Below are 25,338 nucleotides of genomic sequence, written 5' to 3'. Positions count from 1 at the left end.
GCCGGTGGGCCCAGTCTTGGGGTCCCCCCTGTAGTAGGGAAATAATGAACCCTACCCTCACCGATTCTGAGAAAAAGGTCCGAGGCTGGAGGTCAAAGTATAGCTGACAGGAGTTACGAAAGGCCCTGAATCTACTTCGGTCTCCAGAAAAACGTTCCGGTGTGGGGACACGGGGTTCTGGTGCGGGTAACAACCCCGGTGTCTCCCTAGTGGGTTCCCCAGCCCCCCTGGTAGAGGTAGCTAAGGTCTGCATGCGACTGTCCAATTCCGTATAACCCTCCTGTAGGCCCCTAAGTCCCAGTGTAAGGGTCTCCATCTGTTGGCAGATGTCGTCCAGAGGGGAAGTTCCCCTTCCAGGCTCAGGCATGGCCGCAAGGTGCTGTCAGGCTTCGCCCAACGGGATCTCTAGTGGTCCACGGCACGGGGTTTCCCAGGACGCGGAGTCTAAGTCCCAGTCTGCCTTTTCACCAGGGCCCCTGATGGTGGGGATGGACTTGGTGCAAGACTGAAACCAGGTCGCGTTCCTGGGCACCCCCGGCGGCGGCAGAGGGGTCCCGCTGAGGGTATGTGCCCGGGTTGAGCCTGCTGTGAAGGGGACGACAGATCCCGATCCGAGCAGGATGGATGGGACGACAGATCCCGATCCGAGCGGGATGGATGGGATGACAGATCCCGATCCGAGCGGGATGGATGGGCGACTGTCAGGAGTAGGCGAGGTCAGACTAGCCGGGTCGGTATTGTGCGGGCAGCGTGGTACAGGGGGAGTAAGCGGAGAATGGTCGGGGTCACAAGCCAGGTTCAGCAGGTAGCGGGCAGCGTGGTACCGAGGGTCAGGCAGAAGGATGGTCAGTAACAAGCCGGGGTCAGAGCAGGAGAAGGTCAGCGTAAAACAGAACAGGCAGAGTTTGGCAACAAGGAAACCTACTTACAGGACAGGAAACAAGACCTTGCGGCAACTTGAGATGCACAGGGCAGCTTTAAATAGAGCGCCCTGCTCTCCCATTGGTGCGGCCGCGATCGCTACTGCGCATGCGCGGCCGCCGCCGCGATTGCCGAGGACTGGGACGGATCGGCAGTCTGCGCATGCGCGCACCGCCGAGGACCCGGGATCCCTGACACTTACCTCCTATGGACTGTGTATGGAGAGTTCTCCGCTAAGACATGCGGTCTCACAGATTTATCGTCTTCTCCGGCCACCGGATTTTAGGCTGCCATACATTTCCAAATGAGAGTGAGACCTGGGACTAACATTTCCAGATAAATAAGTAGAGAGAATTCTTCAGGTCTAGGTACCAAGAGTTTGGATTCAAGCTATGAATGCAATGGTATTTCACACCCATCTGGAATACAAAGGATGTTCCCCCAGTGTTTGCACATATGTTGGTGTGGAGAAGAGGAAACTGGCTCTCTCTCCAAACATTTTGGACGGAGGTACGCCATATCACTCAAAAATTCACCAAACGTGTTACCTGGCATTTTTTCTACTGCATTACCACCATATTCCTGGGAAGACATACAAACATTTCATTTTACGGCAGTTGCTCACTGCAACTGCATTCTGCTTTTTTGGGAACAGATGCAAGCGCCAACAGTCTCTGGCTGAAAAAGGTTAGTGAAAAAAATGATCCTGAAGACTTGGTGGCAACTGAGAGGAGCCTTAGAAAAAAATTCCTCAAAAAGAGGTTTTACTGGCACAAATTAATTTACTCGGAAAAATATGCATCCCTGGTACACTAACTGCGGCCTTACCCTTTTTGAGGTCGCTTCTCTGTCCCTGAAAGCTTGGGAGGGGGCGAAAGAGTGGAAATAGTTCCCTTCCTTTTTCCCTCCACCCTTTCCTCCCATAAACCTCTCTTCTTTGCCCTTTTGCCCCCCCCCCTTTTTCCCCCTTCTCTTCCTTATCTTAAGCGTTCCATCCTATTTGATCTTTCAACGATAAACACAGTGCACAGAGACATTCAGCAGTCTGGTTTTCTAGAGCACTTGTGGATGTTTGGGTTGATTTTCTTCGCTTAGATCTCATTATTATACTGTGCATTATACATGTGCTTTAGTAAGCCTGGCCAGGACTGATGCTGAACCATAAGATCTTCCTGCTGTACCTCTGTATATGTGCTCTTATTCAGTACGGAGATCTCTGTACTAATGCCTTCTGGTGAAAATAAAAATAATGTAGTGATTTTTTTTTTTTTTTAACACAAAGTTGTAATTTTCTTTCCACATGTTCCAAAAATGTGGCAAAAAACTAAATGTTCAAAAGACTCACTATTCCTCTTAGAAAAAAAGGATCGATAGTCAGGAATTTAGATGTGCAATTTGTGCAATGCCCCTAAAACGCCTGAAGGTGCACCTCGATGTTGGGCCTCTCTATGTAGCTAGGCTGAGAAAAAAAGTCTCACACACGTGGTATTGCCAAATTTAGGAGCAGCAGAATGTATTTTGGGGTGTAATTCTTGGTATGTCCATGCTGCATGTTAGAAATATCTTATAAATTGACAAAGAAAAGTTTTTATTTTATTTTCATGTTTTCCAAAAACTTGTGGAAAAAAAGTGAAATGTTGGAGACTCATTATGTCTCAGAAAAAAATACATTGGGGTGTTTGCTTTCCAAAATGTGGTCAATTTGTGGATGTTTCCATTGTCCTGGTGCTCCAGGGCCTATCAGTAATAGGACACATTTACCACTTACTGCTGCGTGTAGTACCGCCACGCTAGCATCCCTTTTTATACCTGTAAAATTAAAAGTTCTGGTTTGACTTGAAATCCCCTCGTAGCTGCTCTCCTCCATGCCTTTTATCAGTTTGGTTGCCCTTTCTCCAGTTCCCCGATATCCTCTTTGTGCACTGGTGCCCCAAGCTGAATGGTATATTCCATATTCCAATGCTAAAAGTTCTCATCCCCCTGCATTAGTTAGGAGTATTAATTGTGCTAATTGTACAAGATTTTAAACATCAAGTCAAACTGTTACAACAACGTATTTTAATAGCAGAACATTATAATGTAAAGCATATAATACAGCTTTGGGCAATACAGGACATGAACAATTTGTTATATTCTACATCTAAAACTGAAATTTCTTTGGTGAGATTTATAACACAATATTCGCTACAACATCAGCAATTACGCAATATATTACAATATCACTGACATGTCTTGTGGAAAGATCCTACCTTACATAAACATATCCAAGTTTATCCTGAAATTGTATTTCGTAAAGCCCGGTCCATCAGAGATACAGTGACATCTAGTCATTATACACTAAGAACCCAGAATACAATTCCAACTAGGGGAGTTACTGCTTGTGGTAAGTGTAGTTATTGCCCCTGGGTTTGGATGGATACGCGTTTTCAAATACCCAATGGAGAATTATTTCTCCCTAAATTCCAGGCCAACTGTGAAACTAGAGGGGTAGTATACCTCATGTTATGTACATGTGGAGCTTTTTATGTAGGCAAGACTATATGTCAGTTTAATCAGAGAATACATGATCATATTTATTACTCTTCCAATGCCAAGATGGTGACCCCCATCAGCCGCCATCTTGGACTTTATCATAGATTTGATACTTCACAGGTTAAATTCACGGTCTTGGAGGTGGCTGCCAGGGATCCATGTGGTGGTAATTGGGATAAAAAAAATACTATGTAAAGAAACTATTTGGATTGAACGACTTAATTCAACCTATCCTCCAGGCCTTAATGAGGTAATATAGTATAAACCATTCCTATAAGTAAATAAGGCTGATTGGTGGCTGCTATTTTTGGTCTTGTTTCTGGTATTTTTCTCATTTAGACTGAATGTACATGACATTTTAGCAATTATTAGGGAATCTTCCTCTTTTGGTGATCTTATTGCTATTTCGTTAGACATGTGGGCTTTAAACATGTAGATAACCTTCCCAAAAATATATTATGATATATTGTGTTTCCATGAATCCTTCATATTCTGTATTTTTCTAAATCTGTATGATTCTGTATACTCCTTTGGGTCACCATCTTATTGTGGGAATCATTATAACTGTATGTGATACTTCCCCTACTCATATAGCCCAGCCTTTCTACAACCTATGTCCTCTTCGTAAATCTTATGTTCACTTTATTTATAATTTTGGATACTATGTTGTTGCAGCATTAATATTGTATAAATTGTGAATTTTTTTGTATATGGATATGCTTCCTGCTTCTGTTTCCCCCTGTGGCCTTTGGGGGTTGGACCTGCTGTTGCTCCTTTGTTGTTTCACTGGGTCTGGGCCGTCGTTTGGGCCCGATATGTGGCCGCAGTGTCCCTTGCTGGGGGCCGGGGTTCCGTGGTTGGGTAGGAATTTCCCGTCCCTCCCTATGCGCCTGTGCGTGTCGAACCCCGCTGCGCCGGATGGAGCATGCGTGGCAGCAGTACGCCGGCGTCATCACGGACAGCCGGACACAGTGACATCATGCGTCATGACGTGGACGTGCCGCGCCTGGGGCGCTATATAGGCTTAGGTTCCTTAGCTGCCCAGTGTCATTCTTTCAGGGCGGTGAAGCCCTGCAGGCAACTAGATTTTCTAGCCTTGCGGCGTAAACTCTTTCTTGTGCCCTCTGGGGCTGTGGTCGTTTCCTTGCCAGATAAAACTGAGCTTTTTGGTAAGATGCCTTTTTGAATTCATTGGGATGAATTAATATACACTGAGAGATGCCTTTTTGAATTCTTTGGGATGAATTAATGTACACTGAGAGATGCCTTTTTGAGTTCATTGGGATGAATTAATATACACTGAGAGATATTAAACAGTCTTTATTTATATTTACATCCTTAGGCCTGCCTTCTGGTGAAAGGTTGGGCCTACTTTTTTGATACCCTCAAACAATTGACGGGCAGGGCCAGGTGTATTATCCTGTCGCATTACTGTGACTAGGAGTCATCTTCTTCTAGTTGGTATGTCATTTTAGTTGGTGATATTATACAAGCGACTACTTTTTTTGGGGGGTGTTGTTATCCATCCTACAGAGATGTCTTTTCAACTTTTTCAGCTTTTGAATAGCTGAGGGCATTTCCCTCCTTTTTCTTTGGCAATTGTTGCTTTGTGGGAGGATAGGATCTTTTTCCTGAGGGAAGGCGTGATTTGTGATACAACTACTTCTATTAAAGGTACTGCTTAACACACTAGTATCATTACTGGGATGGCCAATAGAGGAGAAATGTTATTTCTTTTACAAGTATATACGTATGTTATTAAGATTTTTTGGGTCGTACCCTAGTACATATTACTTGTATCTTCCTTTTCTTTATTGGTTGATTTTAGACCATTGAGGTTTTGAACTGTCAGACAATTTTTTGCACCCCCATATCTGGCCTGTCGAGCGGCTCGTTGCCTTGTGGTAAATACAGAGAAGGTCTACCCCTTACATACAGAGGGTTTTGCTGCTGCATGGTGCATATTAAAAACATATGTAAGTCACATTATGTTAATATATGATTGTGTTTCTTTTTCTTTTTTATAATTATATGCTGTAATCGGATTTCTTCTAGATTTTACTACTAAATCCCTGAGTAAGCGATCATTGTCGCGAAACATGTTGGGCCATTTTCCTGTGGTTTTATGTCCTCCACCTCCCCTTATGGGATTCATCTGGTGGTTATTATGTCTCCTATCATTAAGGTGTTCCTTGTATATGGTGGGCTGTGGGACATTGTCAGAAGGGATAACTATAACTATGTTCTTTTAAACTGCAAAATGTTTTTCCATGACTTATTGTCATAATAAAGTACAAATGATTTTACCAATATGTGTTTGAAATCTCTGTGCCTCTAAAGTCCATTTGAAACCTCTTCCTTGCCCTTTTTCCTTAAATGTTTGACCTTCGGTAAATAATATATAACCGGTACACACGGAGCTACTGGGACTAAAAAGGCCCTCTCATTATTAATCGTGTCCTTATAACCCCCTTCAACCACACTGAGTAATTCTTTTCTATATTTGGTCATGTGATTACCATTCAAAAGGACATAAGTGTCTCTATCTGAAAGTAAACGGTACATTTTACACTGATAGGCATCTTTGTCCAATACAACAATACTGCCCCCCTTATCCGCCGGGCCCACCACAATTTCATTTTGTTTTCTGAGGGTCTCTAAACCCATCTGAAATCTGACATCCCTAGAGATCTAGCGGACCTTTCAGTCAAAGGCAAAAAAAGAGACCCTCAGAAATCGAAATGACACTGTGGTGAGCCCGGCGGATAAGGGGGGCGGTATTGTTGTTGCTTTTGTTACATCTTATACTCAACATTATGACGTTAAAAGAAAAACTTTCATAAACATTGGATGGTATTATGTAATGACAGAATTTTTGAACCCCTGCTTCCAGAGGCCCCTCCTGTTATTTTTAAGAGAGCACCTCCATTGAGGTTATATGTTGCTCCCAATGTTACAGTTCCATCAAAGAAATCCTCTTTTTTTCAGGGTCTCACAGGTTATGTTGCATGTAGGAAATGCACCATTTGTAAATTTAATATATTTAAAAGTAGGCAAATGGAGGATTTTCAATCTACGGTTACCCAAAAAATGTGTGGTTAAAAACTTTATGACCTGCACCACTGAGAATGTGGCCTACTTGATTCAATGTCCATGTGAGTTCCAATATGTTGGATGCACTGTACGAACAATACAGACTAGTTTAAAATAGTATATTGTGAATATTAAGAAAGGTTTTCCTAACCATAGCGTCTCTAAACATTATGCTTTACATCATGGTAAGAATCCTGAAGGAACCCTGTTTATAGCTATTGATCACTTTTCTAAAAATTGGAGAGGTGGTCACATTAAACGTGAGATCTCGAAACGTGGTGGATATAGACTTTGAAATCTTATATACCACATGGTCTTAATATAGAGTAGGATATAAATGCCTTTATAAATAATAGCTAATTAAATTTTAAGTTTTTTATGTTAATATTATTTTGTGGGGGGGAAGTCCTTTAAGACATGTGATATTTGGTGACCCCTGATATCTTTGAACGTTTACTAGATAGGTTTTTTTTTCACCATGTTATTTTAAGATTTTCTGTAAATTATATTGTTGGTTGTAATAACTTTAGAAACCACAAGATGGCGCCATGACCGCTAGCAGGATGGCTGGATGACTGTTTAAGTTAGTATGTGAGTGGATAATATCACCAACCTTTTGGTTATTAAGTGATTTTTTTTAGTCTTGGGTCATTTTGGGTCCATATTAGTATTCTGGCCTTTGAAATGTATTGTGATTGCGACGGGATGTTTTTTCCTGATCTATTTTAGGCATTTGTTTTGCTTTTTGATAATTAGGAAGAGGAGGGGTTTCTTTCCCCTATAAAATGGCACAACGTCTAGACACCGGCCACGCCTCAATGACGTTGATGACGAAACACGTTGGATCGAGCCACAGCATGACGTCATTGCACATCGGAACGTGGCGGCCATCTGAATGGTTGGAAACAAGTCGCTTTTGGACATGGTGACATGCTGTTTATTTTATTATGTAAGTTTAATACTATATTTGAGGCATTAAAAATTCAATATTTACTGCACTATGAGGATCTATTTCCTTTTACCTTGGATTATCCTCTATGAGGATAACATCTACTCAGGTGTATTTGAAACCTTCATATTGAAGACCAGGATCCTTAAGGAATATATACAGTCCAGTGGTCGCTTCCAGGAAGCGCACAGCGCATATTGACCTTTCTTTTTGGGGTCAATACCATCTGGCAAGGGACAGTGTGATTGGTGCTGGTGAAGAATTTCTCCTTTGATTGGTTTCCTGGGCACTCATTGGCTATCTGTTGGGTCTTGGTTGATGAACTTTTTATCTTTTATATATAAAAAGCTCTGGATCGGACTTTTCGTTTTATGGGAAAAATCTATTTAAGAATTTGTTTTAGCGCTGCACTTCCTATGTATTTATGTTTATGTATTGGGACCTGCAATATTGTGCTGGCTGCTTATGTGGGGTATACCCACTGAATTTGAAAAGACCATAGAGCAATATGGTATATTTATTATTTATCAGTCCAACTTAACTGCACACCAGTGCACAAAGCAAGGTCAATAAAGACATGGATGAGCAAGCTTGGGGTGGAGGAACTTGACTGGCCTGCACAGAGTCCTGACCTCAAACGACAGAACACCTTTAGGATGACTTAAGAGAGGAGACTGCGAGCCAGGCCTTCTCATCTGACATCAGTGCTTGACCTCACAAACACGCTTCTGGAAAAATGGTCAAACACTCCCATAGACACACTTCTAAACCTTGTGGACAGGCTTCCCAGAAGAGTTGAAGTTGGTATAGCTGCAAAGGGTGGGCCAACTCAATATTGAACCCTATGGACTAAGACTGAGATGTCATTAAAGTTCATGTGTGTAAAGGCAGGTGTCCCAGTACTTTTGGCAATAGAGTGTATATTTATATATAAATGTTTGGGGGTTCTAAGTAGTTTTGTAGCAAACATTTTTTTAATTTTTACATGTAGGAGAGAAATGTCAGAATTGGCCAGGTAGGCAAGTGCTTAAATTGATTCTTAAGGAGCCCCCATATTCCATGTATTCTGTCACTGGTTCTAACATGGACATGCCCAGCCCCTCTCAGCAATTTCTCCACCTATTCCACCACATGCCGAAGTCTTGCACCAGGGAGACAGCAAACCATTCGATTGAGGCAATCTTAGTGACAAATTAATCTATCAGTCCTTCTGATTACAAAATCCCCTGTAACTACCACCTACCTAGGCTTACCTGCATTAACCTCACCACCCCTACTATATGGTCTTCTCACCAGGCTGTTAGGGGAAGCAGTGTGATCTAGGGCTGCCACCTCTGAGTGTGCCACCCACACATCGTCACTCAACTTGGCAAATTAGTTTGGATGCTCAAACACAGGACTGGCCTTCCTTTTCTGTGAGCCCCTACCACTCCCTCTAACTACATTAACCCATCTTCCTAAAGGATAATCCTGGCTTACCACTCCACCCTCCACATCAACCCCATTAACCACCTGCTCAGTGAGCAGAAGACTCACTAATGTGAGTTTTCAGAAGGGCAACCTGCTCACATCTGTTGCAGCTGTACTCATGCTGGAGCTGTTGCTCCATTATTGTATACATGTGGCACACTGTGCAGTGCGCAAAACCTTCAATCTTGCTAGCACTCATTATCCCAGTTATGATATTAATATAACTTTCAGGAAATTTAAGATACTTACAGGAAAAAAGACTCATGTTTTCAGCTCCTGGTTTTTTACTCTCCACTTGGTTAAATAACTACTTTGTCTAATTTCCAGCAAGCAAAAATGCGAGAAAGCTAAATGTAAGCTCTATAGAAAGTTATATAGCACCTGCAAACAATTAACCACCCCCCTTACATTGCAAAGAGGGAAAAAAATGCTGTTAAAAGTGACAGAAAAGTGTTTTAAATGCTGCAAGCACACCTTAGTGTATCACTTTTAGTGTACAAAAATGCCAACTGGTAAGTGCTGACAACAAATGTTTGACTGGGTGGAAGCCATGTCCATGTTTACCATTGCACATAACACATGAATGTCTCCTACCTTCCTGTTCTTCTGTACCTGCGGTCAGGGTCGGGGCAAGAGATGGGCGATAGGGGCGGCAGCTGTAGGGATTGGGGTACCTTCCTTCTGTTAGAATGGACAGGAGTAGTGACAGTGGCAGTGATTTTGACAAGCGAGTGACTGCTGGGCATAGGATCCCCTAAGCTTACACATCATGAACCCAAGAGGGAAGGAGGAGGGTAGCGCAATTTGCCATCTTTGCCCCTGGGCACCGAATGACCTTGTCCCAGCACTGCCTGTGGTACTAATTCCCTTACCAATATGTACATGACACGTTTGATTTCCTTTCATCACCTTACGTATTAAGGGTTATCTCACTGGATGTGTAAGCCCCCAATCCATAGGCTGTCATATAATGGTAATGCTCAGTAATGTGTACCATGTTGTCTCACTCTCTCTCATTGTTTTTATGTCGATTGTTAACAACGGTCTATTCAAACCTGACCATTATGTTTTGTCATTTAAGCTGCTGTAGCTATACACATACCACGAAAAGAATTTAAAAAAAATACTGCACACAAAGATCCCAAAAAAAAATTCCTCACACTTTACGAGCCAAGGAATTAAACTTTACCCTGGCTACACTCTCCACAATGGGCACACATCCAAAATGGGGTCTTCTGGGAGAGGGCTACACCTCCAGCAAACTACGGTCCTGGGAGTATACTGCACCCACTTTGAAACAACACAAACTATGTGCAAAGGTGAGTGCCCACGCAGGATCCAGTGCCCAAAGTGACATTACAGGCTGGCTCCGCATCTTCCCCTGGCAGGGTCTGAGAATGGTCCCCCAAGGCTCAGCACAGTAGGGGTTATATAAAGGACATGGCTGCAGCTTTCTTTTTTGTAAGTTTCCAATTGCCTGATAGTAAGGTTAAAGACTAAAATCCTGTGTCCTGTTGTGTAGGACTAAAACATAGTTACACTTTTGGCTTATCTTTTCATGTATTAGGCTTCTGAAGTTGTATCTAATCTTACCTTTGGATAAACCACAAGTCCTTCAGAAATATTCTGCAGAGTGCTAAGAACAATGTCTGCCGTCAGAAAAGCTTCAGCCAAACTCACACGCCTGTAGACAAAATACACAAAGTAAACAGATGGCTGTATCCGACTCATTCACACTAAACAATACAAAATCATACACCTGAGGCCCCAGACAGAACCCCCATAATTCTTGTATACTAACATAGAGCTAATAATATGAGTTACTTTTGAGATGGAGAGCAGTCATGCTACATAAAGTAAGGAAGTATAGTGTTCTGGTTGGCTGCACAGGTTTCCTTCACATACAGTGCCTTGAAAAAGTATTCATACCCCTTGAAATTTTCCACATTTTGTCATGTTACAACCAAAAATGTAAAATGTATTTTATTGGGATTTTGTGTGATAGAATGTGTGTAATATGTGTGTCACGTACCTGACCTGAGGCTGGAGTAGAGAGAGGGCTCCCCTTGCGGCTGAATGCAGTGCGCCCCTGGAGGTGCAGTGCCCAAAGAAGCACAGGTTGCCAGTGGTGTTGCTGCTGGGTGATGTCTTATGAGATGGAACCCGTGGGTGCTCCGGATGCAGAAGTCCTCCTCCAGAGGACTTGTGGATCCCAGAGGATGAGTAGAGTAGTCAGTAGCCAGAGCCAGGGTCAATACAGAACAGCAGACAGAAGCCAGGTCAGGATCAAGCCGGGGTCATACACTGAGCAGCAGAAAGGATCAAGGTCAGGATCAAAGCCAATGTAGAGAGCCAGGAAGAGAGCCAAAGCAAGGTCAGGGTCAAGCCGGGTCGGTAACGGTTAATCAATAGTAAATACAGGAGCACAGGAACTTGGGGGGGGGGGGGGGGGGGAGTGCTGACGATAATCCAGCAATTACTGAGCAGAGTTGTAGTCCTTATAAAGGCCACTGAATGTTGGCAATCGGCACAGGAATGTGTGATTACGTGCCGCCTGCCTGTGCGCGTGCGCACATTTTGGTGCAAATTGGTGCGGCCATCTTGAGCATTGGCGCATTTGCCCGGGCTTCCTCGCCTTTTCTCCTGACAGTGCCCTCCCCCAAGGGCAGCCTCCGGATGCCCAGGCGGGCTCATTTTTCAGTAAATCTCTTGAAAATTTCTTGTTGTAGTTTAGGGGCATGCACGTTTCTCGTTGCTTCCCAGGATCTATCTTCTGGTGGATACCGTTTCTATTTAACCAGATATTGAATCAATTTCCCCCTTTTCCGTCCAACCAAGATGGTTTCAACTTCAAATTTGATGTCTTCCCCTACTGTGACTGGCGGTGGGGATGGTTCCTCTCTTCCAGGGATAGGGCTCATTTCAGCTGGTTTAAGTAGAGAAACATGGAAGACCAGGAGAATCTTATAGGAGTCAGGTAAATCCAGCTCGAAGGCCACGGGGTTAATTTCACTTAATTTTAAGAGGTCTAATGAACCTGGGACCTAGTTTTCGTGAAGGGCAAGCAAGCTTGAGATTTGTTGTAGGGAGACACACTTTGTCTCCCACCTTCCACTCTCCTTTTATCAAATTGTTTCTTTGTAATTCTCCTGAGCTTTTTGCATGGTCCTCCGGAGTGTCTGATAATTGGATTGCATGAAAGTTCACCTATCCTGGACTGCAGGTACTGATGCTTCTGGGATGGCATCCGGAATGAAGGAAGGGTGAAAACCATAGTTTGCCCAGAAAGCAGACTGGTTGGTGGAAGCATGGACAGAGTTGTTGTAGGCGAAGTCTGCACAAGGAAGAAGAGATGCCCAGTTATCCTGAGAGAAGGTAGAGAAGCATCTTGGATATTGCTCCAAAGTTCGGTTAGTCCTCTCCGTTTCAATCCAAAAACAAAAACAAAAATAGCGCTCAAATCCTCATGCAGACTAGATGGAATTCAAAATGCCAAACGCAGAGGTGCAGCCCTTGAAAGATCAGGAAATCTGGATACTAATAAACAAGAACAAACAAGGGCACACTCTCATCATGCATTACCGTGGTACACCACGTGATTATTGTGTAATCAAATAGATATATACTCACAAACCAAAGGAGAATAAAAGCAGAATAAATAGTCCGCAATGGCAGTCTATTGCAATGCTGTGCCCTAATTAGGGATAATCTGACGTGTTTCGGGAGGTGAACCCCCTTCCTCAGAGCTCTCCCGAAACGCGTCAGCTTATCCCTAATTAGGGCACAGCATTGCATTGACTGCCATTGCGGACTATTTATTCTGCTTTTATTCTCCTTTTGGTTTGTGAGTATATATCCATTTGATTACACAATAAACACGTGTTGTACCACGGTAATGCACGATGAGAGTGCGCCCTTGTTTGTTCTTGTTTATTAGTCCTTTCCGTTTGCCCATTACTCTGTGGGTGATAAGCAGAGGAGAGACTTACTTCAATATTCAGGGTTTTACACAGAGATTTCCAGAATTTGGATGGAAATTGTACCCCCGTCAGACTATATTGTTGGGTATTCCGTGTAGTCTCACTATCTCCTTAATAAATGCTTGAGCAGTTTCAGTAGCAGAAGGAGTACCCACCATGGGTAGGAAGTGAGCCACCAGGATGGTGGTGAATCCCTCAGAGGGAGGTAAGTCCACAATAAAATCCAGGGAAAGCATCTTCCAAGGCGACGATAATCCAGCAATTACTAAGCAGGGCTGCAGTCCTTATAAAGGCCACTGATTGTTGGCAATTATGGCTCCCTGCGTGTGCCGGTGTGCTTTCGTGCACAGGAATGAGCGATTACGTGCCGCCTGCCTATGCACACATTTTTGCGCGAATAGGTGCAGGCATCTTGAGCACTGGCACATTTGCCCGGGCTTCCTCACCTTTTTTTCCTGACAATGTGATTTAGAAAAAAGTGTGGCGTGCATTTGTATTCAGCCCCCCCTCGAGTCAGTACTTTGTAGAACCACCTTTTGCTGCAATTAAAGCTGCAAATAATTTTGGGTATGTCACTACTAGCTTTGCACATCTAGAAAGTGAAATTTTTGCCCATTCTTCTTTGCAAAATAGCTCAGGCTCTGTCAGATTGAATGGAGAGCATTTGTGAACAGCAATTTTCAAGTCTTGCCACAGATTCTCAATTGTATTTAGGTCTGGACTTGAATATGCTTTGATCTAAACCATTCCATTGTAGCCCTGGCTATATGTTTAGGGTCGATGTCCTGCTGGAAGGTGAACCTCTGCCCCAGTCTCAAGTCTTTTGCAGACTAACAGGTTTTCTAAGATTTCCCTGTATTTGGCTCCACCCATCTTTCCATCAGCTCTGACCAGCTTCCCTGCTGAAGAAAAGCATCCCCACAACATGATGCTGCCACCATGTTTCATTGTGTGTTCAGGGTGATGTGCAGTGTTAGTTTTCCACCAAATATAGCATTTTGCTTTTAAGCCAAAAAGTTAAATTTTGGTCTCATCTGACCAGAGCACCTTCTTTTGCATGTTTGCTGTGTCCCCTACATGGCTTCTCGCAAACTGTAAACGGAACTTCTGGTGGCTTCCTTTCAACAATGGCTTTCTTCTTGCAACTTTTCGATAAAGGCCAGATTTGTGAAGTGCCCGATTAACAGCTGTCCTATGGACAGATTCTACCACCTGAGCTGTAGATCTCTGCAGCTCCTCCAGAGTTACCATGGGCCTCTTGGCTGCTTCTTTGATTAATGCTCTCCTTGCCCGGCCTGTCATCTTAGGTGGATGGCCATTTCTTGATAGGTTTAAAGTTGTGACATACTCTTTCCATTTTCTGATGATGGATTGAACAGTGCTCCGAGAGTTCTTCAAAGCTTGGGATATATATATATATTTTTTTATAACCTAACCCTGCTTTAAACTTTTCCAGAATGTTATCCCTGACCTGTCTGGTGTGTTCCTTGGCCTTCATGACGCTGTTTGTTCACTAATGTTCTCTAACAAACCTCTGAGAGCTTCACTGAACAGCTGTATTTATACTGAGATTTAATTACACACAGGTAGACTATTTACTAATTTGGTGACTTCTGAAGGCAATTGGTTCCACTAGATTTTAGATAGGTATCAGAGCAAAGGGGGGCTGGATACAAATCCATGCCACACTTTTCAAACATTTATTTGTAAAAAATGTTCAAAACAATTTATCATTTTCCTTCCACTTCACAATTATGTGCCACTTTGTGTTGGTCTATTACATAAAATCCCAATAAAATACATTTACGTATTTGGTTGTACCATGACAAAATGTGGAAAATGTCTAGGGCTATGAATACTTTTTCAAGGCACTGTAGATAAGAAGAAAAAAAAAAATCAAACTCTGTGAGGCCCTGCAGCCATGGTAACTAGAGTAACCCATCCAGATAATATACAATTTTTTTTGCGAGGCAGAAATATTTAATACTACTCTCTTTCCACAAGAACTGCTGACCTGACTCCGAACTTAAAATCTAGAATGCAGGGTCCACTTAGTACAACCCTTTAATGTAATGCTTCCATATAACTAATTTCCTATTAGGAAAGCAGGATGCACACTTCTTCAGACTGTACGGACAATCTATAGTGTATTGTCAGGAAAGACAGTGATTATTGTAAAGTTGACCTTGAAGTAATTTCTCAGTGATTAAAGCAATGCTACCAACCTATATGTACCTCTTCATTTTTCAGTTTTCAATAATGACAGTTTGACAATAGTGTATCCAAATTAATTTTATATAATTTGAGACAGAGCTTTCTATTAGGTACCATTTAATACCCAGTGGGTTTTCATACTATACAGTGAGGAACAGAAGTATTTGAACACCCTGCGATTTTGCAAGTTCACCCACTTAGAAATCATGGAGTGGTCTGAAATTCACATTGTAGGTGCATTCCCACTCTGAGAGACAGAATTTAAAAAAAAATTCACATTGTATGATTTTTAAAGAATGTATTTGTCTTGCACTGCTGAACATAAGTATTTGAACATCTAAGAAACAGCAAGAATTCTGGCTCTCAAAGACCTGTTACTGTGCCTTTAAAAAGTCCACCTATACTCCACTCATTAATCTAACTTAGTAGCACCTATCTGAGCTCTTTAAAGACACCTGTTCACCCCACAGTCAGTCAGACGCCAACTACTACCATGGGCAAGACCAAAGAGCTGTCAAAAGACATCAGATACAAAACTGTGGACCTCCACAAGGCTGGGGCAATTGCCAAGCAGCTTGATGAAAATAGATCAACTGTTGGAGCAATTGTTAGAAAATGGAAGAGGCTAAAGACGACCGTCAGTCTCCCTCGGACTGGGGCTCCATGCAAGATCTGACCTCGTGGGGTATCATTGATAAGAAAGGTGAGGAATCAGTCCAGAACTACAAGGAAGGAGCTGGTCAATGACATGAAGAGAGCTGGGACCACAGTTTCAAAGTTCACTGTCGGTAGAACACTACGCCGTCATCGTTTCAAATCATGCATTGCACGGAAAGGTTCCCCTGCTCAAGTCATCACATGTCCAGGCCCGTCTGAAGTTTGCCAATGACCATCTGGATGATCCAGAGGAGGCATGGGAGAAAGTCATGTGGTCAGATGAGACCAAAGTAGAACTTTTTGGTCTAAACTTCACTCGTCGTGTTTGGAGGAAAAAGAAGGATGAGTTGCATCCCAAGAACACCATGCCTACTGTGAAGCATGGGGGTGGTAACATCATGCTTTGGGGGTGCTTTTCTGTGAAGGGGACAGGACGACTGCACTGTATTAAGGAGAGGATGAATGGGGCCATTTATTGTGAGATTTTGAGCAACAACCTCCTTCCCTCAGTCAGAGCATTGAAGATGGGTCGTGGCTGGGTCTTCCAACATGACAACGACCCGAAGCACACAGCCAGGATAACCAAGGAGTGGCTCCGTAAGAAGCATATCAAGGTTCTGGAGTGGCCTGGCCAGTCTCCAGACCTAAATCCAATAGAACATCTTTGGAGGGAGCTAAAACTCTGTGTTGCTCAGCGACAGCCCCGAAACCTGACAGATCTAGAGGAGATCTGTTTGGAGGAGGGGGCCAAAATCCCTGTTGCAGTGTGTGCAAACCTGGTCAAGAACTATAGGAAACATTTGACCTCTGTAATTACAAACAAAGGCTTCTGTACCAAATATTAACACTGATTTTCTCAGGTGTTCAAATACTTATGTTCAGCAGTGCAAGACAAATACATTCTTTAAAAATCATACAATGTGATTTCCTGAATTTTTTTTTTAATTCTGTCTCTCAGAGTGGGAATGCACCTACAATGTGAATTTCAGACCCCTCCATGATTTCTAAGTGGGAGAACTTGCAAAATCGCAGGGTGTTCAAATACTTCTGTTCCTCACTGTATGAACAAAAAAGACCAACATTTGTGCAAAAAAATTAGGATTTTTGTCTTATCTATGAAAATCCTTTTCTTGGAGTACACACAGAACACAGGAGCCATCTGGGTCTATGGGTTAATGCAGCTTCTACCACATTATTATTATTATTATTATTATACAGTATTTATATAGTGCCAAAAGGTTTGCTCAGCGCTGTACATTATAGTGGGGGACAGAACATGAGACAATACAGTAACAAAACAATCCACGAGGGGTTCGAGGGCCCTGATTGAACAATTTCCTGACAAAGGTATAAGGACAGCCTTAGTATAACCCCTCCCATTCCCAGCAAGCCTTGGTTTAGTAGCAAGCAATAAGTAGTGAATCATAAGATACAGAGATGAAGGCCCTATGTAAAGTAATGTACTCCAAAAAAAGGATTTTACAGGTAAGACAAAATTTTATATTCTGAAGGGTACTTTACAGGATACGGGGTCTTAGTTACATTATTTTTAGACATCCCATAAACTGAGGGGTGGTCAACAAAGGAAACACCAACAGGCCTAAGAAACAAGCAAGCTAACAAACAGAAGGTTTAAATACTCAGAGTAGCCTGAAGCACATTTTACGTCTAAAACAGGATTCAGAAAAGGCCTGAAAAGCCCAATGAAGCACCAACAGATCTGAAGAGTGTGCCTTAACAGGAAATGGGGCAACCCCATTTTTCAGACTATAAGCTCAAATCTAGTCAGTCTAATTCACCTGGAAAAAGTGTAACAAAAAGTAGAAAGTCCTCTCTGGAATAAAAATGAATGAACCCCATTGTCTACAAGTCGTCATAGCAGAGAGGTAGACACAGAGCGTACCACATCCAGACAGTGGAGATAGGAACTTACAAAACCAAATTAAAGTCCCATAGGGTCACTGGGGAATGTATAGAGGGAACAATGTCTGCAACCCTCTGCACAAAGGCTTTAATCAATGAGTGAAAGGCCAGCAGTTTCTGGGAAGAATGGCAAAGGCCAGAATTGAGGATACTTAAGATCAAATGCTAACATAGACCAGACTAAAGGAAAGAGAGGATATGTTACAGGCAGAAGTCCCTTGCCTCACAACACGCAAAATAGGCCCTTTCAGGTGATGATAGATTGTGCAAGAAGTCGAATTCCTGGCTTTCAGGAGTACAGGGATGATAGAATCGGATACAGAAGGCCCGTTGGAGAAGTATGTCAGGATTCTGAGTATGTACAAGTACCACATCCTCCTGGGCCAGTTCAGTGCAGTGAAGATCACCAGTATTCCCTCCATCTTGATTCTGTGGAGCGGACGCAGAAGCTGCTTTCTTCCCCCCACTGCACTGACATACCACTTGAGATGGTGGCAGTGGCGGCTTGCCCACATCTCCCCCAGAGCAGCTCCTCTCTGGATGGGGACTCCTGGCACAAAGGCTCTGTCTCTCAGTGCCCCTTCCATTTCATGGCTCACCTCCACAGACTCCCTCTCTAACTAGCGGCCCTGCAAAAATGAAGCAGAAGATGACACAAGCACATGCTGCAGCCACAAAGGTGAGTGTCTCTGATCTCTCAATGGAAGACACTAGAGAATTACCAGATTCCATCTGGACTTACCCTACATCTACCAACCTATCCCGGACGTCACATTAAAGGACATGCTAGTCTCTCTAAGGAGCACTATTCACTCTGACATCATGTCCTGTTTGCGCCAATTTAAGTCAGAGTCCGCCACAAAGAAAACAAAATGGGAAAGTTTGCCAATACATTCAATGATCTTGTGAATGCACACAATGATCGGGAGGAGGACATTACTTGGATTAAAGCAAAAATGGCAGATTTTGGAGGACTGCTCCAAGCACAATATGATCAAAATAGGCATCTCTGATATCATAAAGCCTGGCGAACTGCGGTCATATGTCCCCAAAATAGTGGAGGCAGCCTTCCTGACTCCTCTGCTGTGGAGCTTATTATAGATCGCATACACAGAATTCCTAACCCTACGCATTTGCCCTAAAATGCTTCCTCATGATGTGTTAGCAACCACTTTTACCATACTATGGAGAAATTGACTGCGTTAACTGCACAAGATGACAAGGTCCCTTAATATCCCTCAACAGCGTCAAAACCTCTCTACCATTACTAAGCCCAATCCATTATATTCCCTACCACTGGGGACAGTTAAGTTAAACTGAACATCACTAAAGAAGGGAAAAGCTACTCTGTCACGACATTAGATGAGGGTCTTAACTTTCTTTAAGTTTGGTATATTTTAGATTCGGAATCCACTACTTGTAACAAGACCTCTTCTAAATGGGCTACCCCTGAAACGAAGTTGATGCTGGTTGACTAGTTCAGTGCACTCTGCTGCACATGTCTCTAACAATGGCTCCAGCATGCCCCTAAGATGTGCATATTTGATAATAGTCAGATCTCCTATTGTCAGAAGGTCCTTAGGTCAAGCACTTTATTTCAATACTATTTATGCATTTTAAAATCTTCCTGAATGTGAAAAGGCTTGAAGCATAACTGAAGGCAAAGCTTTTTTTAAAAATTGTGAAAAGAGTGGTAAGGGATTAGAGTGCCTCTTAGTTTTTTATTGCTGTCTGTGTTCCAATTAGAGAAATTCACCCTCTCTGTTTGGACAGAAAGTGAAGATAAATCTCCCCAATGAAAGACACAGAAGGAAAACAGCCCAGGTGAATACAGCGCGTGGATACTGCAACGTGCTTCCGAAGGTGTGGCATCATATCCACAGCAACTTAACTGCCGCCTTGGGCTCACTTCCCCCAGCTTGCACATGCTGTATTCACCTGTGCCGTTTGCTGGTCTGGGTCTCACAGGCACCAATGTTTTGATAGCTACTGGCTGACAAAATGACAACATCAGCTCCTGATTGTTGTTCTCGTCTTCTCCTGTGTGCATACTCCGGCTCAGTTTGGTTTACCTCTAGAGAAGCTCATATAGCAGTGATGGATGGACTAGAATGACACAGTCCACCAGCTCATTGTGACAGACATGTTTATATCGGGAATATGTGAGTGCATTTGATTCTTTGTTTGTTCTTAATAAAAAAAAAAAGGTTTTATGCTAGGGGAATGCTTTCCTTGGTTTTCTTTTTTCTTGCTTTAGACAGAGACAGCTTGTACAGACCTTGTTGGCAATCAGGGGATAGCAGTTGTACCTGGTGTACTGTTATGAATCCTTTTTTCCAGCACAGGATGGATGGGAGGTCTCATTGGCGCAGCAGAGGAATTTCTTTCCTCTGTGGATTGCTCCAAGGCAAAACGTGCACATTATCAGGAAGGACAGAAATAGTAGCCTTAAGCTGGAGAAAAATATCAGTTCATTAGGTCTCTTCCTATGTGGAGTTCCTGGGAAGCAGATGAACCTGGGAATCCATCCCCTCAGGAAGCAAAGAAGCAGGAGAGGCTTAGGTAGCCCACTTGCATCTCCTGCAATTTGAGGCCTCTAACAGGGCTAAGAGCCTACCATAAAATTCAGCCACTGTTGCAGAGAACTCTTCTCCAGGTAAACAGAAAAAGGGAGGTGCACCAGAATGAGCTAGTGAGGCCTCTGAGAAGAGCAGTGACTCAGAATGCGTACAGCGTTCAGGACTATCAGAATTAGGACCATCAGTGGGAGATGCCACAGACCCCCCTAAGCAGTAGCTGCGTATGAGCTACAATGCCTGTTGACCTATTCTCATTGCATCTATAATTTACCATGTGTAGGGAGGATTAAACAACCAAGGGTACTCAACCTGTACCACAGAGCAGGCAGGGTTATGAGCAGTCGCTGTAGGAAGCAGGAGCCAAGACATTCAAAGACCGCAGTGCTATTTAGGCAAGAGAGGCAGGGAGCAGAGGCACCAGCCAACTGTTTGTGTCAATAAAATGGTACATGCATATGCAGCAAGTCTCCACGAGACCAAGGCTGCACAGATATGCAAGGTACATAGGCCACATTGACCGATGCAGGAGAGTGAGACTTGCAGGGAAAAAATGTCACCAAATTCAAAATTGAAAACAGTGACTGGCTACTCCCACTGGGAGCTGCAACCCAAAAGAGGAGCAGTACATTGCTCCATATAATCCTTACAGGAAGAGTTATATCTTCTGTCACCAGTCATTACAGGCAGCAGGAGGCAAGAACATCCAAGGATTGCAGTGGCTGTGTAGGTAAGTGAGTAAAGGGCAGAGATACCAGCTGACCACATGCATGTCAATAAAATGGTACTCAATACCTTGGGGGCCATGCAAACACAGAGGGAACCCCAATCCATGCAGGACACATAGGAAAATAGGTGACAAATTGAAATGCAGTGACTGGCTAGTCCCGCTGTGAGCAGTTGCCAAAAAAGGTGCAGTCCAAAGCTCCCTATTAACCATACAGGTGCTGGAGCAGACAGCTTCCCAGGCAGGGCTACAACCCTGACCTACTGCAGCGGTCTTGCAGTCCCATAAGTAATGCATGTTAGGGACCAAGGCCCATCCAGGTCTTCGATCTGCCAGTCGGCATACTCCCTAGGGGCTCTTCAGGGATAGGGTTGCCAACAGCAAATAGACCACATCCCTGAACCCTGTGGCTAACTCCTCGCATTGCACCACTTGTCTAGGTGAGTGCCTAAAGCAGGATCTATACCCAAATCAAAGTTGCAGTGTAGTCCCGTATCTACTTAGTGGCAGCGTCCCGGTATGGTCTCCCAAGAAGCACCCAAGGAGTCAGCTGATCCAGAAAGCAACAAGCTAGAAGGTAAATGAAATAAAGAATGTAGCGCTACACCCAAACTATATACGCACATTTAAATAAACAATTAATATAAATATAAAAAATGTGAAATCACAAAATCTCATATAGAATATATATAAATGTGACAGTGATGTCAATTGATATTAATTAGTGCTCATAAATGATAAAATCAACACAATAAAATAAATAGCTCAAAACATGTGAAAAAACATTTCCATATACAGTTGTGGCCAAAATTATTCAACCCCCAATGCTGTAAAGGGGTTTAGGGACTATAGTGTACATTTGGAATTGTATTCAGAATCAAATCCTACAAGGACGTTGTAACTACCCAAATGCAACTAAAATGACATCAATTGTTTATGTAATACAGTAGTAAATGGTTCTTATGTGGTTTCTTCATTGCCACAATTATTCAACCCCTTAAAGACTACCACTCTGAAGAACAGAGGTTCATACAGGTGCTTTCCATCAGGTATTGAAAACACCTGTGGATGTCACCGAGCAGCAATCAAGCATAATAAGCACCAATTAGGCAGCTTTAAAATGACTGTGATACTCAGCTCCTTCTAGACATTTACTGGTGTGGTTACAAACATGGTGAAGGCAAGAGAATGGTCCAGGAAGACAAGAGAAGAGGTGATTTCTCTTCACAGGAAGGGCAATGGCTATAAGAAGATTGCAAAGATGTTAAACATACCAAGAGACACCTTAGGAAGCATCATTCGCAAATTCAAGGCAAAGGGCACTGTTGAAACGCTACCTGGTCGTGGCAGAAAGAAGATGCTGACTTCGACTGCTGTGCGCTACCTGAAGCGTAGAGTGGAGAGAAGTCCCCGTGTGACTGCTGAGGAACTGAGAAAAGATTTGTCAGATGTGGGTACAGAAGTTTCAGCCCAGACAATAAGACGCACACTGCGTAATGAAGGCCTCCGTGCCAGAACTCCCAGGCGTACCCCCTTGCTGTCTCCAAAGAATAAGAAGAGTCGACTGCAGTATGCCAAAAGCCATGTGGACAAACCACAAAAGTTGTGGGATAGTGTTCTGTGGACTGATGAAACAAAATTAGAACTGTTTGGGCCCATGGATCAACGCTATGTTTGGAGGAGGAAGAACAAGGCCTATGATGAAAAGAACACCTTGCCTACTGTGAAGCATGGTGGAGGGTCAATCATGCTTTGGGGCTGTTTTGCTTCTGCAGGTACAGGGAAGCTTCAGCGTGTGCAAGGTACCATGAATTCTCTTCAGTACCAGGAGATATTGGATGGAAACGTGATGCAGTCCGTCACACACCTGAGGCTTGGGAGACGTTGGACCTTTCAACAGGACAATGATCCCAAGCATACCTCCAAGTCCACTAGAGCATGGTTGCAGAGGAAAGGCTGGAACATTTTGGAGTGGCCATCGCAGTCACCAGACTTAAATCCGATTGAGAACCTCTGGTGGGACTTAAAGAAAGCAGTTGCAGTGCGCAAGCCTAAGAATGTGACTGAACTGGAGGCCTTTGCCCATGAAGAATGGGCGAAGATACCCGTAGATCGCTGCAAGACACTTGTGTCAAGCTATGCTTCACGTTTAAAAGCTGTTATAACTGTAAAAGGATGCTGTACTAAGTACTAAGATTGAATGTCACTTGGGGGTTGAATAAAACTGATAATGCTGTGAGCACAGAAAAGACATTTGTGGTTATTTCATTATAACTGTTATGTTATATTTGTCTGACCTACAAGTGCCTCTTTAATGTAAATGTAAGCAAGATGACTGAATGATCAAAAGCAATGTCAAACTGGCCAAAACACTCAATTTCAGTGGGGGTTGAATAATTTTGGCCACAACTGTATATGTATAAACCACACATACACATATATATGATTATAATCACACGTGCCTCTTGTGAAGTGAAATAACCATTAAAATGGTACAAACAACAGTGTTTCTCAAAGTCCAATAAATATTGCTGGTGACCAAACAGTAAACAGTGCTTCCAAATACTACTGTTAGTGACCATAGGTGAAACTCGTGCAGATCTCTGAGTGTATATAAATCTGAGAATCCAACCACCATCTGGATAAGCCTCTCACCTCATCCCTTCGACCCTTGCGGATCAAAGAGCAGTAGTGGATCCCCCTCACGGATCCTCCAAGTAAAAACTATCACTCCAAAGGTAGTTCTCTCAGAAATAAGTATTCCCACTCTGGCTCTTCTCCAGGAAAGTATTGCAGCATCAATCTCTCAAATGAGACAAAATGAATCCTCCCATAGTGCAGTAAATTTTATTTATACCATAGGGACAGATAACATTAAGCATTTGCACTTACGTAGCAGCCAGTCCAAAAACCTCATGCTTTCAGATGAGGATATGTCTGTGTGGGTGTACAGCTGAATGCACAGGTGTACCAAAATGGCCGCCACGCCGGAAATGCGTCACCACGTCAAGCCGACGCGTTGCGTCACAGTATCATGTGACTTCCTCAGGGCTGTCTAGCTAGAAGGTACAGTGGCAATGAGCAGTTATCAAACTTCACAGAACAGTCTTGATGGAAAATATCAAAGAAAAAAAAGAAAATGGTCAGTGCATATTCCTATAATGCACGATTAGGAATAAATGGTTTTCCTTAAGAAGACCATTCACTGTGCGAATTTCGTCAGGTTCTCAATGAAACAGACAAAATTTGCATCTTAGTTGGCCCTGTCGGCCTCTTTGTGCCCCACATCCTTAGAATGAAAATTTGAAGTAGGCTTAACAGTGGCTGTGGCATTTGCTCTTTGAAAATGCAGCAAAACAAAATGAATAGTTTCAACAGCAGTTGCTGGATACAAAGACCCTGTCCTGGTTGGGTCAGTCACAAATCTCCCTTAAGAAATCTATGAAGATAGATGAATTCCACTTTTTCAGACTGTTGGAATATTGTATGAGTTTTGTCTTATGATGCACCGATTATACAAGTGATAGCACCTGAAAGACAGCATTATGTAATGGACTTGGTGTATTCAGGGTTGGAGGTGCCGGGCTGTCATTGGTGAGCTCGCTGGCTTGTCTGGGTGATTGGCTGTTGATTAGCTTACTGTTAATTAGGGCAATTTTAGCTGTACTGTTTACCATTTGCGCCGTTTAAGATATCAAAGCTCTTACTTAATCAGTGTGGGATGTTTATCCCAATGTGTAATTTTTGTTTTATTGTTCATGTGGGGACTGCACCTATTTCTGAAGTGTATAAAAACTTATTTCTGTTCAATAAAGAGTTCCAGTTTTTCCACCTAAGCTAGTGTCGTCTAGTTATTGGGTACAATGCCCAGCTATAATACCTTGATCCTGTGTCCCAGCAGTGAGGAAGCAGTTCTCTGCCAGGAGACCGAAGCAGGGTGCCAGGAAGTCTGTCACAAGTAAGTTTAAAATATTTCTAATTTCATTGAAGTATTTCTAATTTCTTTTCCTAAATTCTTTACTTTCTAAAATTGATATTGTGGCTGTGTTGCTATTTGTTACTGTTTACTAGGCACTGGAGTACTTGTTATTGTTCTGCTGAGGTGTTAAGTACTGGGTGTTATCACTTAGCATATGTAAGACATTAAGACATAAAAGAGGTGAGCTATTACCCTAATTAGTATTATTCGAGGGTCTTTAAAAAGTTTAATATATAAACACACATACACACACATTATATATATATATATATATATATTTATATATATTTATTACACACGAAGTGGAAGGAAAATTA

At 42.9% G+C, this 25,338-nt stretch overlaps 1 protein-coding gene across 2 annotated transcripts in view; it reads right to left on the bottom strand.

The window, feature by feature from the left end:
* Positions 1-25,338, bottom strand: part of ADSL (adenylosuccinate lyase) — a 307,415-nt gene that overhangs the window by 81,916 nt on the left and 200,161 nt on the right. For both annotated transcript variants that reach the window (XM_089674217.1, XM_089674218.1), the window contains exon 10: positions 10,559-10,649. In XM_089674217.1, coding sequence (XP_089530343.1) covers positions 10,559-10,649 — 91 coding nt within the window. The remainder of the gene's footprint in view (positions 1-10,558; positions 10,650-25,338) is intronic.

The sequence above is a fragment of the Staurois parvus genome, unplaced genomic scaffold (genome assembly GCF_062004578.1).
Source record: "Staurois parvus isolate SC_StPar_1 unplaced genomic scaffold, SC_StPar_1.0 ptg000149l, whole genome shotgun sequence".
Classification (NCBI taxonomy): domain Eukaryota; kingdom Metazoa; phylum Chordata; class Amphibia; order Anura; family Ranidae; genus Staurois; species Staurois parvus.
The sequence above is the reverse complement of the archived record's forward strand: the minus strand, read 5'-3'. Positions and strand labels throughout refer to the sequence as shown.